The 13,328-nt window shown below is 37.2% G+C and overlaps 1 protein-coding gene across 2 annotated transcripts in view; it reads left to right on the top strand.

Annotated features, from left to right (window-relative positions):
• The window catches only part of LOC102492345 (NEDD4 binding protein 2 like 2), a 113,446-nt gene extending 100,627 nt beyond the window's left edge, over positions 1-12,819 (top strand). Inside the window, exons 6-9 of one of the 2 annotated variants that reach the window (XM_006158442.3) lie at positions 2,672-4,395; positions 8,618-8,703; positions 10,039-10,083; positions 12,542-12,819. In XM_006158442.3, coding sequence (XP_006158504.1) covers positions 2,672-4,395; positions 8,618-8,703; positions 10,039-10,062 — 1,834 coding nt within the window. In that variant the 3' untranslated portion in view covers positions 10,063-10,083; positions 12,542-12,819. The remainder of the gene's footprint in view (positions 1-2,671; positions 4,396-8,617; positions 8,704-10,038; positions 10,084-12,541) is intronic. The other variant, XM_006158444.3, reaches the window with a different exon arrangement.
• Positions 12,820-13,328: the final 509 nt, after the last annotated feature.

The raw sequence follows: 13,328 nt of genomic DNA, 5'->3' as shown, positions 1-13,328 counted from the left end.
CGTTCTTTTTTTTTTTTTTTTGCTATAGGGCGCATGCACTCGCCAGACAGACAGAGAGAGACATAGAGTCAGAAAGGAAGAAATCACCCCCTAGGGGGGGATGGTCACGCCGCAATCCCTTCTCCTCCATTCCCCTCTCGGGATCTTGGGCACGCACGCACACGCACCCGGCGTGAGTTTTAAGCCACCGAGTCTGGGATGCAAACTGCAGACAACTACGTGGGAGTCCAGCGACATAGCCATTACGCTAACTGCTGGTTCCCCAGATTGCATTCTTGATAGCCTGTTTAGACAGGCCCTATCACAAGGGCTTCTACTGCATTAGCAGTTAATGTTCTTTTTTTCTTTTCTTTTTATTTTAGTTTTTTTTTTTTCCATAGGGTGCATGTGCTCGCCAGAGAGAGAAAGAGAGAGGGGGAAAGTGAGAAATCACCTCCCAGAAGGTATGGCTATCTCTTTCAACACTTCTTGTCTTTTCTCCTCTTAGGATTTTGGGCGTGCATGCACACAGGCCTGGAATGATTTTTCAAGTCTCTCAGACATGTGGAAATCCAATGAGTTAACCACCACAGCACCTGATGGCCCTGTTTAATGTTTTTTTAAGCTGACATCTGGGAATGTGTAAACAGGGGCAGAAGAATTTAGGTGACAAAGAACATGTTTATGTGTCCTACTTGTAGATAATTGCCAAGCAACATTAAATGTAATAAACTAAGCCAGAGGCCAGGGGTGGGTTTAATAAACTAATTTATCCAATGCCCAGTCATTTGACTGACTTTTGTACCCTTATAAGCTCTTTCTTCTTGATTTTTGTTTGGTTTGTTTTTCTATTACTCTATCCTGGATTTTTCCTCCTTCACCTACATCTGTTGTCCTTCTTCCACTGTATTTTACTGTCTCCATCAGACTTGTTTCTGAATCTGATTATCTAGTGAAGAAGAACTTTATATTTTTATTAGAAAATTTCCTAGACCCCTCCTTTCTCTCTCAGGAACAAATATTGTCTTCTTTCTTTCTTCCTTCCTTTGTTTTTTTTTTTTTTTCTTTCTTTCTTTGTCGATAGAGAGCATATGTGCTTACCAGAAAAAAGAGACAGAGAGAAAGAGAGACAGAAAGGGAGAGGAGAAAGTACCCCTCTCCACCCATTGGCAATGGTAAAGCCACAGTCCCTTTTCCATCTTTCCTTCCTTTCAAGACTTTGGGCCTGTATGTACATACACCTGGTGTGTTTCTCAAACTGCCAGGTCCAGGACTTGAACTGTGCAGTGGGCCATGAGAGATCCAACTGCCTTAACCACCATGCCATAGAACAAGCTCATATTGTCTTCAAGTAACATTAAGGGGAGCCAGCAGGTGGCATGGTGGTTAAGGTGCTAGATTCCTACATGGCTGATCATGGTTCAAGTCCCAGACCCAGTGGCTTGAAAGTCACAACAAATAAATAGTAAATAAATATTTTTAAAAATAAAATGAAAATGAACCTCCTTTAAAAAAAGATTAAGGGGAGTTATGAATTTTAGTGGGCTTGATGAGAATGCTATTGCTCTTTTGGATGAGATCATTTTCCCTTGGGCACTGCAGCATGGTTAACGTAATTTCCCTGGCCTCAGTAGAAAAGTGCAATAACATTTTTTTTTTTTTGAGAGGTTTTCGCTATAGGGCGCGTGCGCTCGCCAGACAGACAGAGAGAGACATAGAGACAGGAAGCGAGAAATCACCCCCCAGGGGCGATGGTCACGCCGCAATCCCTTCTCCTCCATTCTCCTCTCGGGATCTTGGGCACGCACTCACACGCGCCTGGTGTGAGTTTTAAGCCACCAGGTCCGGGACGTGAACTGTGGTCGACTACGTGGGAGTCCAGCGACATAGCCATTACGATAACCCATAGGGCAATAACATATTAAAACAAAATGCCTTTATACATTTCTAAACACCTTATGAAATAGTAGTAGCAGTCCTAATTGTTAGCAAGGCAATTAGAATCGCCCTCGTGCTGGACTTGTCTGTTCATTATCAAACAGTGCTCATAATTTGATAGAGCAACTTAATTGTCAAAATCTTTATGTTTAGATAAAACTTACTATTAAAGGTACTAAAGTGCCACCCTAAAACTATACTAGCCACTTTTTATTTTGAAGATCTAAGATGTTAGGAAATTAAAGATATTTATTAGTAGATTTTGAATATGTGAAATATTTTAAGGAAAATACTAAGTTTTCATAAAGTTATTGGTTTATGAAATGAATATGTCACAAAATCTTTATGTTTAGATAAAACTTACTATTAAAGGTACTAAAGTGCCACCCTAAAACTATACTAGCCACTTTTTATTTTGAAGATCTAAGATGTTAGGAAATTAAAGATATTTATTAGTAGATTTTGAATATGTGAAATATTTTAAGGAAAATACTAAGTTTTCATAAAGTTATTGGTTTATGAAATGAATATGTCATATGAAGTTTAACTTTCTCAAAGTGTACTGGTTTTTAATTTATAAGATAAAATATCTTTCTAAAAGTGGTTTTAAAATATAGTACAATATATTTGTACACTTTAGAATCTCTCTTACTGGTTATTTTTAAATCTGCATGTTAACAGTGTGATGTCACAAATTATTATTTTTATATAAATAATTAAGTTGTAAGTTTTCTTAATTTTTTTCATATTTCAGAGAAAGAGTTTTGAAGAAGACTGGACACAGGCTCAGCAAAACCAAACAGAAGAGAAATAGAAAAAGAAACAAAAAGCACAACAGTCATAGTAAAATCATGGAGGAAAATTCATTTGGAACTTCAAGTTATATTATACAAGATCAAGACCCAACGCAGAGTGAAGAGGAAGACGTTGAAGAGACCAAAAGGGAATCAGGGTGTCCCCTCACTAGTGGTCTAAAAAGTGAAGTAGGAGATTTTTTAAATGACTGCAAAGAAAAAAGATGGACAAACACAGATCCTGAAGACAGTTTTTCAAATAATATATCTATAGTTGAGTTGGACAACACATCAAAGAATGACTTCTCTAAGGAAGATGATAACTTGTTTCTAGCTTTGTCATCAAAGCCAAATGAAAGCTCCGTTACATATCAAACAGTAACCCCAAATCTTTTCTGTGTAACAAATGATGACTGCATGAAGGTAGAAAAGCATATTAAAGATAAGCATACCATGGCTTCAGACATCCAGGACCTATTTATCCCATGTCCATTTATGCCAATGAGAGAGGTAATAGATAAAAGTCTCCCAAATGAACCAATTCTTTGCCATCCACATGGATCTAGAACTTCAGAAAATGTTTTAAGAGAGGAACAAAGAGCATATACAACTAAAAGCAGTTATTGGGCTGTTTTCACAACCAATTTATCTAAGGAAGAACTACAACTGGGCTCTGCTAGACAACCCTATTTTGATAAGTGGCCTGAGGGCCCTCATAAGTTTATATATGAACAGAAACCAAAGAAAGACAGATCACGTAAACATGCCTGTCTTGACAGCAAGGAACAATTGATCCAATTAATCTCCACTTCTGAAGGACCATCAGAACCAGGAAGCAGTCCAGAAATATTGACAAGGGAGAAGCTCCTGATAGCAGAAGATTTGTTACCTCCCTCTGAAACTATAGATTCATTCATAGTAATTGAAAAAAATATCTTCAGAAGCTACTTACCTCAATTGGATATCCCAAAGAGTGCAGAAGCAACAAAGAATGAGAAAAGAATGCAGAATAGAATTTTCAACTTGGCACCTTACTTTAACTTACTGGGGCAGAGTCTTATTAATGCAAATGAGAGGGAGAAACACAGTCTATCAACACAAAAACATGAACTAAAAATTATTTTGCAAGAAAAAGATAGAATTTCAGAAATAAATAATGACGAGAATAAGCAAAACCTTATGACCTTATATTATCATTCATCATGGTTTTACCTTGTTATTATCAATGATCCCCGTCGAAGTACTGGTAGATTTTATTCTAATTGCCTGTCATTTAACAGACTAAGGCATTTTGCATATTTTTACAAAAACCCTATTCTTTCCCTCACACTACGTTATATAACTAGATTTTGGAAGGCATCTCTTAGAAACAAGAAACCATTTTTGACTTTCAAATCACAGACAAGTGTAGATAAAAACCTAAATGATGTACAGTTTATTTCTTCAGAAATTTTAAGTAGTCAACCTGATATTTTGTGCTCTTTGAGAGCCATTTTTTATTTTTTAAATGAAAGACTTCATGAAAAGCTGAAGAGATTAGAAAAACTTAAGTCATTACATTGCTTACCATTTGACAGTAGCAGAAATTTAACAAGCACTAAGTGTAATTCCCTTGGGCTACCATTATCACAAGAGTTTGCCTTTCAACTAGTTGAGCTTTTTGGATCTCCTGGAGTTCCAATAGGTAAATCGTTTTCATTGCTAAAAAATCTAAGTTCCAATTTAACATACAAGTAATTTTTATCTGGTGTTAGTGATTTCATGCAGTTTATTGATCTTTCAGCAGTGAAAGTAAGGATATATTGCAAATGGTGTTTGATCTTCAAAGACCCTGCCCCTTGTCACAGTAGTCCTTGACTACGTAGAATAGTTGAACTCTCTAAGTAGACTCTGGAAATAATAAAAGATGAGAAACAAAGATTATGTATCAAGTAGAGTTAGGCATTTTTTTTTTTTTTTAAGATTTTCTACTCTCTATCTTTCCCTTGCTTGGCACATGGTCCTTTTCTTTCTAATTCACAGTTATGGCCCCCATATATGAGATTAATGAGATGAGGACAGCAAAGATTTAATGATAAAAAGATCTGAAGTAGTTGAATTTTTTAGAGGCCGTCTGAGAAGGTACTGAAGAGATTAGGAAGGCACCCACCTAGTTGATTTAAAAGGTTCCTTCAGGCTCTTAAGATTGTTATTTTTGAAAATGAAAAATCTACTTTGGAATAAACAATAAAAAATATGATATTTTAGTATTGTAAGTAAAATTCTAAGTAAATTTTTTCAATAATCATATTTATATGACCCAGTTGTGATGCCTGTTGTTGAGCCACTGTGTTTGTGAAGGCTGAGGCCACATGGTGAGGCACTGGTTTGATTCCTGGTTCAACCTAAAGGTAGGATGTGGAGGTTCCGAGGCTTGTGCCTGTGGTCTCAGCAACTGGGAGTGTGTTGAGTGGGGAGGGAAGGCTAAGGCAAGACGATAACAAGCTCAAGACTGGCCTGGATAACCTAGTGAGGCTCTAAAAATTAAGCATAATAATATTTAAGATGCTAAATGTTTTGAAGAAATGGAGCACATATCTCAACATTTCCTTATCTGTAATTCAATGGCTCATTCTTCCTTGTACTCTTCCTTGAAGACAGAAGCTCTAATACCTGCAGTTCTGCTGTACCTTCCTGTTATTTTTCAACACGTAAGCCTAGGTTCCCAGGTTTTGGTCTGTCTCAAAGCTTGTCCCCTCAAGTTTTTTCCCTTTGTCCCTCAACATCTGATATTTCAGCAGCTTGCACCTAAGACTGGTTACGTCCCAAGGCCAGGGAATCATAATTACCAATCTGCTCTTCGGGTTCTGGCATTATGTTTACTTTATATGCAAATTTTGTGAATAATCATACCTTAACTATTTCTTATAATTTTTCTGTCCTCCTAGATGCAAAAAAAGCATAGTAATTTTTAAATTTTCTCTTTTAATTTCTTACATTAATATATGTACTACAGAAGACTTTTGTTTAATTGTCAGAAATAAGACAAAGTGGCCCTGGGAAATTTATACCCCAAACTACTTTTTTTTTTTTTTTTGAGAGATTTTCGCTATAGGGCGCGTGCGCTCTCCAGACAGACAGAGAGAGACAGAGAGACAGAAAGCGAGAAATCACCCCCCAGGGGGGATGGTCACGCCGCAATCCCTTCTCCTCCATTCTCCTCTAGGGATCTTGGGCATGCACGTACACACGCCTGGTGTGAGTTTTAAGCCACCGGGTCCGGGATGCGAACCATGGTCGATTACATGGGAGTCCAGCAACATAGCCATTACGCTAACTGCTGGTTCCCCCCAAACTACTTTTTTTTTTGAACACTAAAAATCAATTTTATAGCCAGGACCAGCAGCTAGCATAATGGCTATATTGCTGGATTCCCATGTAGTCGACTGCAGATAGAGTCCCAGACTCGGTGACTTAAACTTACGCCAGGTGCGTGTGCATGTGAGCCCAAGATCCTGAGAGGAAAATGGAGGAGAAGGGTTTGTGCCGTGACCATACCCCCTGGGGGGTGATTTCTCACTTTCTGTCTCTCTGTCTCTCTGTCTTCCTGGCAAGCGCACGCACCTTATAGCAAAAACCTCTCCAAAAAAAGAAAATCAATTTATGGCTCAGCCCATGGCATGGTAGTTAAGGTGGCTGGATCCCAAGTGGCCAACAGCATGGTTCCAATCTCGGATCAGCTGCTTGAGAAATACACCATGTGCATGTGCACATGTGCCCAAATTCCCAAAAGAAGGGAAAAATGGAGAAAAAGGACTGCAGCATAACCATTCCCCATAGGGAATTATTTTTTACTTCCTTTCCAGCAGGTGCATGCATCCACTGGAAAATTAAAAATTTTTAAAAAATCAGTTTAATTACAGACACACACACACACACACACATACATGTGTGCATATGTGTGTGTATGTGTGTATGTTTTACTTTTTAAATTTTGTGCTATGGAATGGCACACTAAAGAAGGACCATATGAAAGCATACTAATTTTTAAAAGTTAAAATGCATCACTTCAGGGAATTTTAAATGAGGGATCTCAGTCCATGTTCTCAAATTGAATGTGAATTATTTCATGTCATTTTGTACTATCTTTTGAGAGAAAGTTCATAGATTTTATCAGCATCGCAGATGTGTCTCATGACCCAAAAAGAATGTACAATAGGATTTTCTGAATAAGAATAGCAGTCACTCCCTTAGATCAGTACCAGAAAGCACAAAGACATTGATGTGAAAGATTCTAAACCTCTTCTTCCCTTGAATGTGCAATATCATCAATGATCAAGTATTTGTTAATTAAACTTCAGAAAGCTTTTTAAAGGAAATAGACCTCATTCATCAAACAGCTTAGATAAAACTAACACAAAACAAAATTACTGCACATAGAAAACAAATGACAAGTTTATGAATATTTTATGAGTGAGGTTAGTAGTACTTAAAGGATCGTTAAAGGTAATAGGGGGTTATAGTTTTGTCTAGGATGTTTTCACTGTAGAAGTGAATTCTAAATAGTGTTTATATAATGAAGAAAAATGTGGCTTAAAAGAAAAGCAGAGGGAAATAATTTCACATTTATAAAATGGCATGCTCTTAAAAAGGGAAAGGGGGAAATCATAAGTGGAGACTATAATCCAATTTGTATAGCTAATTTAGATAAACCAGGCTCTGGTTATGGTCAGTGGCCTCTCAAATAGGGCAGAGAACTACTATTAGGAATTGAATTCTAATATTAGTATTCAATGAATTCTAGTGTTAGGAATTCTGAAGACACACTGGGATTATGTAATAGGACCATAATATATAGACCTTAAGAAATAAAATGTAGGCCAGCAGGTGGCATGGTGGTTTCAGCTCTGGCCAACTCAGGAGGCTTGAAAAACACACCAGGCCCATGTGCATGCGTGGCCAAAGTCCCAAGAGGAGAATGAAAGAGAAGGGATTATGGCATGGCTATTCCCCCCCTGGGGGGGGTGGTTTCTCACTTTCCCTCTCTCTCTGTGTCTTTCTAATGAGCACAGTGCCCTATAGCAAAATCTTGAAAAAAAAAAAATCAAACATGAGTGTAGGAAAGTATCTTTTGTGGCTTGGTGTGGTTCATATGGTTTATATGGTATGGTTTATATTAGTGTTTGACTTGCTATGAACATCTTTATTGAGAATTTATGAGGACTATTGCCTAAAATGCACGTATGTGGAAGTAGCAATTTGCAAGACTAAACTTGCTATAGTATAATGTTTTAAACATGTCATAAGAAGGGATGACTACCCAAATTTTATGCCATGCCTTGTGACAGTACCATTCAAAGCTATTCTAATGTATATGTGTATGTGTGTTTATATGTATTTATACTTATGTAAGAATATGATCTATGGGAACCAGCAGTTAACGTAATGGCTATGTCGCTGGACTCCCACGTAGTCAACCGTGGTTCGCGTCCCGGACCCGGTGGCTTAAAACTCACGCCGGGCGCATGTGCGTACATGCCCAAGATCCCGAGAGGCGAATGGAGGAGAAGGGATTGCGGCATGACCATCCCCCCTGGGGGGGGATTTCTCGCTTTCTGTCTCTCTGTCTCTGTCTGTCTGTCTGGTGAGCACACGTACCCTATGGTGAAAATCTCTTCCAAAAAAAAAAAAGGATACGATCTATGATACATATCATTTTACGTATATACATAATGAGACTTTTCATTCTGGATAGTATTTACTGACAGAAAGCTCAGACTAATTCCTGCTTTAATCATCACTGAAATATCTTCAAAACCAGACTTTAAACATTATAGTGGTGTAGAGCTCATGTTTGCATATCTTTTCACTTAGCGTAAAAATCTGTGTGATGGTAGAGATGAAATTTATTTCCCCTTCTTTCACAGAATCATTGTTACCTAATGACTATGTTGTTCCCCTTGACTGGAAGACACTGAAGATGATTTATTTGCAGTGGAAGACATCGATGGAGGTATACTTTAATGTCTTGCAAAGAAAGCCTCTGTAACTGATTTCTTTTAAAATAAAATTGGAGAAAATCATTAAACAATGGGGAAATACTACATTCCTTAAATTAGAAAAAAAGAATAGATGTGTTTGGGTTGGTAACACATGCCTTCTTTTCCTTTCAATAAGTCCCAAAGAGGAAGTTACATTTATTAACTCTATTGTTGTATATGCTAGTATATTGAGGCTGACTGAAGAAGAGTCTATTATCGTTTATTAAATTTTTTTCCTGTCCTGCCTACAATCTTATCCTATTAGAAAGAGAAGAAACTACAAATCAGATTCATATTTACTTTATTTGAAGCACCTCATTATTCGAGTAATGTGTTTGTTAGTCTAGAGTGAAAGATAAGACAATTCTAAGGGCTGTTCAAAAAGATGACAGATGATACTCTGAAAAAAAAAGCCTATACTTTATCTAACAAATGGGGTGGCTGGGATTCTTTTTGTTAGTTGATAGTGTTTAAATGTTTCCCAAAGCTGTCAGCCAAGTGGCCTTGTGGTTAAGGGAGTTGGATCCCACTTTGCTGACTGTAGAGAAATGCAAGAGAATGGACTGTGGTGAGACCATTCCCCATTCCCCTTTTCTCCTCCCTCTCTTCCTCTGTCTGTCTCTCTCTGGAAAGTGCACATGCCTTTGGCAATTAAAAAATAAGTTCTCAAAAGCAAGAGTAAGGATACATTTTGAAATAAATAATAAAATCAAAGTTTGTCAAAACATTATAAACTAGTTTAGGATAGTAGGTATTTCTCTCTCTCCTTTTTTTTTTTTTTGAGGGAGATTTTTTGCTATGGGGTACATACACTCCTGGAGAGACAAAGTGAGAAATCACCCTTCCCACCAAGGGAATGGCCATATTGCAGTCCCCTCTCCTCCATTCTCATTTTGGGACTTTGGGTACACATACACTTGGACCCAGCATGAATTTTCAAGTCCCTGGGACTGAGGCTTGAACTACCGTTGGCCATGTGGGAGTCCAATGCCTTAACCACTATGCTACCTGCTGGCCCTGTAAATATTTCTTATGACGATAACTGTGGGAAAAATAGATTCATTGTGTGCCTCCATTTATTAAAACCAAAAACATTTTTGTGAACTTATTTCTCCTCATTCCCAATGGAGACCTTATTGCTACTTAAACTATACACACAGAACACTACTTTAAATGTTTAGATTGCCATTTAAAGTTATGTTTCTTTTGTCATTTTAGAAGTGTCTCTACGTGAGTATGACAGCGCATACTTAACCCCAGTGACAAATATTAATCATTACTTTACGTATTTTCTTTATAATTTCTAGCAAAAACAGAAGAAGATTGCTTAAAAAATGAGACTTTCTTGAACTGTAAGTACAGCTTATCCCAGAGATTTCTATATGATCAGATGGAAGTGCATGATGATAATATTTGGTTGTAATAGCTCATGTGTACCACAATTGAAGAGTAAAATATAAAAAAGTGTAGTTAGTTACCACAGCAACCCTATGTGCAATATATTACATATGTAATACACTTACTTTCTTTAAAGGTAAATATTTTTGTGAAATACAAAATCCTTAGATTGTTGCTCCCAAATTTATTTTCCCACTTCATTGGTTAAGACATATCTTTGAGTATCCTGTTAACTCACAAGTTTATGAGCGATTTCCCTTGTTGGATTAGTAAGTGATGAGGTCTGGCAATTAGGGGTGTAGGTTATTTTAAAATATTAACATATTCTCTAGGAATTTTTTAAAAAAAGGTTTATAATACCAACCTGTCAAAAGAATATTAAATAAGGATTACATGAAATAACTTATATAAAATACTTAGCGTAAGTAAAATAATAGGCTTATTAATGAGGCTTAATTCCCTTCCTCTAAATTCTTCCTAGGTTAGAGCATTGTCTTTGAAATGTTCCCTAGCAAAGTACAAATTGTGTTATCTTGGAGAAGAATACATGACCAGTGAACTTATTAACACATTTGCATGTGTTAGACAAATACAGACAAATCCATGTTGTATTTTAAACTTGACATCAAGTTGACACTGAAATAAACATATTGCACTTTTTTCCCCAAATGCTTAAATTATGAAATAAACACATCTGCTGTAATTTCAGTGTATGTGTCTGCATTTGATAAGAATGAAATGCACAGTGCATTTACCATATGTTTTCTCTCTTTATTTTAACTCTTATTTATAAGAGTATTCTGTGTTTCCATTTCTCAGCTAGAAATATGTGTATACCCAGCAAAAATATTTGTGTTTGTTTTAAAACTGTTTCTGCTGGAAAAGAAGAACTGAAGATTTGGGAGAAGAGTATAGTGATCTGGAGGGACCACTAGGAAATGTAGGATAAATATGATACGGGAAAAGATAAGAGGCTGTAAGGAATACTAGAGGGAGAACGTGAAGACATTCATTCCATTTACTCACCAAATATTTATTGAGTTGCATCATACTAGACCTTGTTCTACACACTGAGGATATGGCAGCTAAAACATTCATTCTGTCAGAAGTTGATGTTACAACTGAGGTTAGGAAGGGAGTGTTCTCCTTTACCCCATGAGGTGGCCCCAGCGTGATAAGATACCAGTACAGGCAGCATGCATCAAGTATGATACATCAGTTATGCCCAATTCAGGAGTCTTTTCTACTGTCTAAATTTTGTGTCAAGGACACTTTCTAGATATATTTATTTTTATGTTGATCTTCCATGTGTGTGCTAAATTGTTCTCCATAAACCTATTTTTTTTCCTTACCAAGCAGTTGCCCCATAATTATTAATCTTTTCTTGTTGGGGAATTTTTATGAGTGTTATAGCTATGTGCAGAATTTTTACAATTACAAGAAAGGGCCTTCCCATTTTGTGTTTGGCATAATGTACTGAATAGTGGTTCTCAAAGAGTAGAAATTTAGAAAAAGAGAAATCACAGGAGAATCTAGGTAGTTCTAGGAAACATAAGGCCTTGCTTATTTCAAAATTCTCTCCCTCCTGGTTACCAAGGTATCTGATGTTGTGGCATTCTTGTGGAGGTGGAGCGATGTGCTAGAATAACCTTAAATGTATTCCCTTCTTAGAACCTCAGTTGCTTCATCTGTAAAAAACAGGTTTATGGGGCCAGTAGGTGGTGGATAGAGTCGCTGGATTCCCACATAGCCAACTGTGGTCTAGGTCCTGGACCTGGCGGCTTGCTTTCTTGCTTTCCCTTTCTCTCTTTCTCACTGTCTCTGTCTGGTCAAACTGAAGAAATAATAATAACAAATGGAAGTAAATAAATAGGTAACTCTTTTTTTTTTTTTTTAAAAAGGTTTATAATACCAACCTGTCAAGAGAATATTAAATAAGGATTACATGAAATAACTTATATAAAATACTTAGCATAAGTAAAATAATAGGCTATTAATGATGCTTAATTCCCTTCCCCTAAATAACTCCTAGTTAGAGCATTGTCTTTGAAATGCTCCTTAGCAAAGTAGAAATTGTGTTATCTTGAAGAAGAATACATGACCCAGTAAACTTATTAACACATTTGCATGAATTAGTGTATTTATTATTAATTTTTATAATCTAAACACTTGGGTCCTCAGAGACTGTGCCATAGAACAAGTTTAGGCATAGGGGAAGGAGACTGGGAAGTGTCAGGGGAATGAGATCTTGAAATAGGCCAGGACCAGGCAGCCTGTGAACTGTGGCTATGAGGTGAAGTCCTAGATGCCAGGCGAGTGACATAACAGGGAAAGCAAAGGCTGGGACTTAAAAACAAATTCCGCTCCTGTCACCATTTTGTCTGAACTTGTCTGGGCTGTGTTTGTTTGTAGTTGAGTTCTCCAGTCTTCATGGTGCTGCTGAAGATCTTGCTCACCAAGTAAAGTCAGTGCTGACTCAGAGGATTCTTTCACCAGGATAATACCCACTGGATACCAAAACTGGTTTGGATAATCTGTCCAATTATTCTTGATAAGTTATCTGAATAATAAAATACTCTTCAGAGGAGGTAACAATTTGTACATTTCATCTGATTTTGAAGATGTTATAATTTTATTTATTTGTCATTTTCATGATAGAGAGCGAGCGAGAGTGTGTGTGTGTGTGTCCACATACAGGACAAATCTTGATTTATTTGAAACTGTAGATTTGAGGAATAAATTCCCAGTTTCTGCCAGCTCTTCACTCGTACCTTCTTATTTTTAACATCTCGTTAAGAGTTCTTAAAAACTGGTGTCCTCAGGGCTCCCTTCTTAGCTGTCTGCTCTGTTCTGTTCTGTTTCCTTCCCATAGGTTCAATGATATCCGAAGTTCTGTTCCTAGATCAGCCCTGTCTTCTGAGCAATAGGGTTATATTTCTCAACATCTATTAGCTCCTCCTGCCACAGGCACTGCAGACTCTGTGTCAGTACTTCTAGCCACAAAACTGCATGTCTTCCTCTTGCCCTAATTCATGCTGTCTGGGACCACATCTATAGAAGGCAATAGAAGTGGAGGGAAGTCACATGTAGCACTGTACAATTGAAATATAATGCCGGCCACACGTATAACTTAAATTTCTAGTAGCCTCAACAAAAATGTAAAAAAGAGGTCAGGCCCTGGTGATATACATGGTAGGGA

This window comes from Tupaia chinensis, unplaced genomic scaffold (genome assembly GCF_000334495.1).
Source record: "Tupaia chinensis unplaced genomic scaffold, TupChi_1.0 Scaffold000597_1, whole genome shotgun sequence".
In the NCBI taxonomy this organism is placed as follows: domain Eukaryota; kingdom Metazoa; phylum Chordata; class Mammalia; order Scandentia; family Tupaiidae; genus Tupaia; species Tupaia belangeri.
This window is presented reverse-complemented; position numbering and strand designations above follow the sequence as displayed.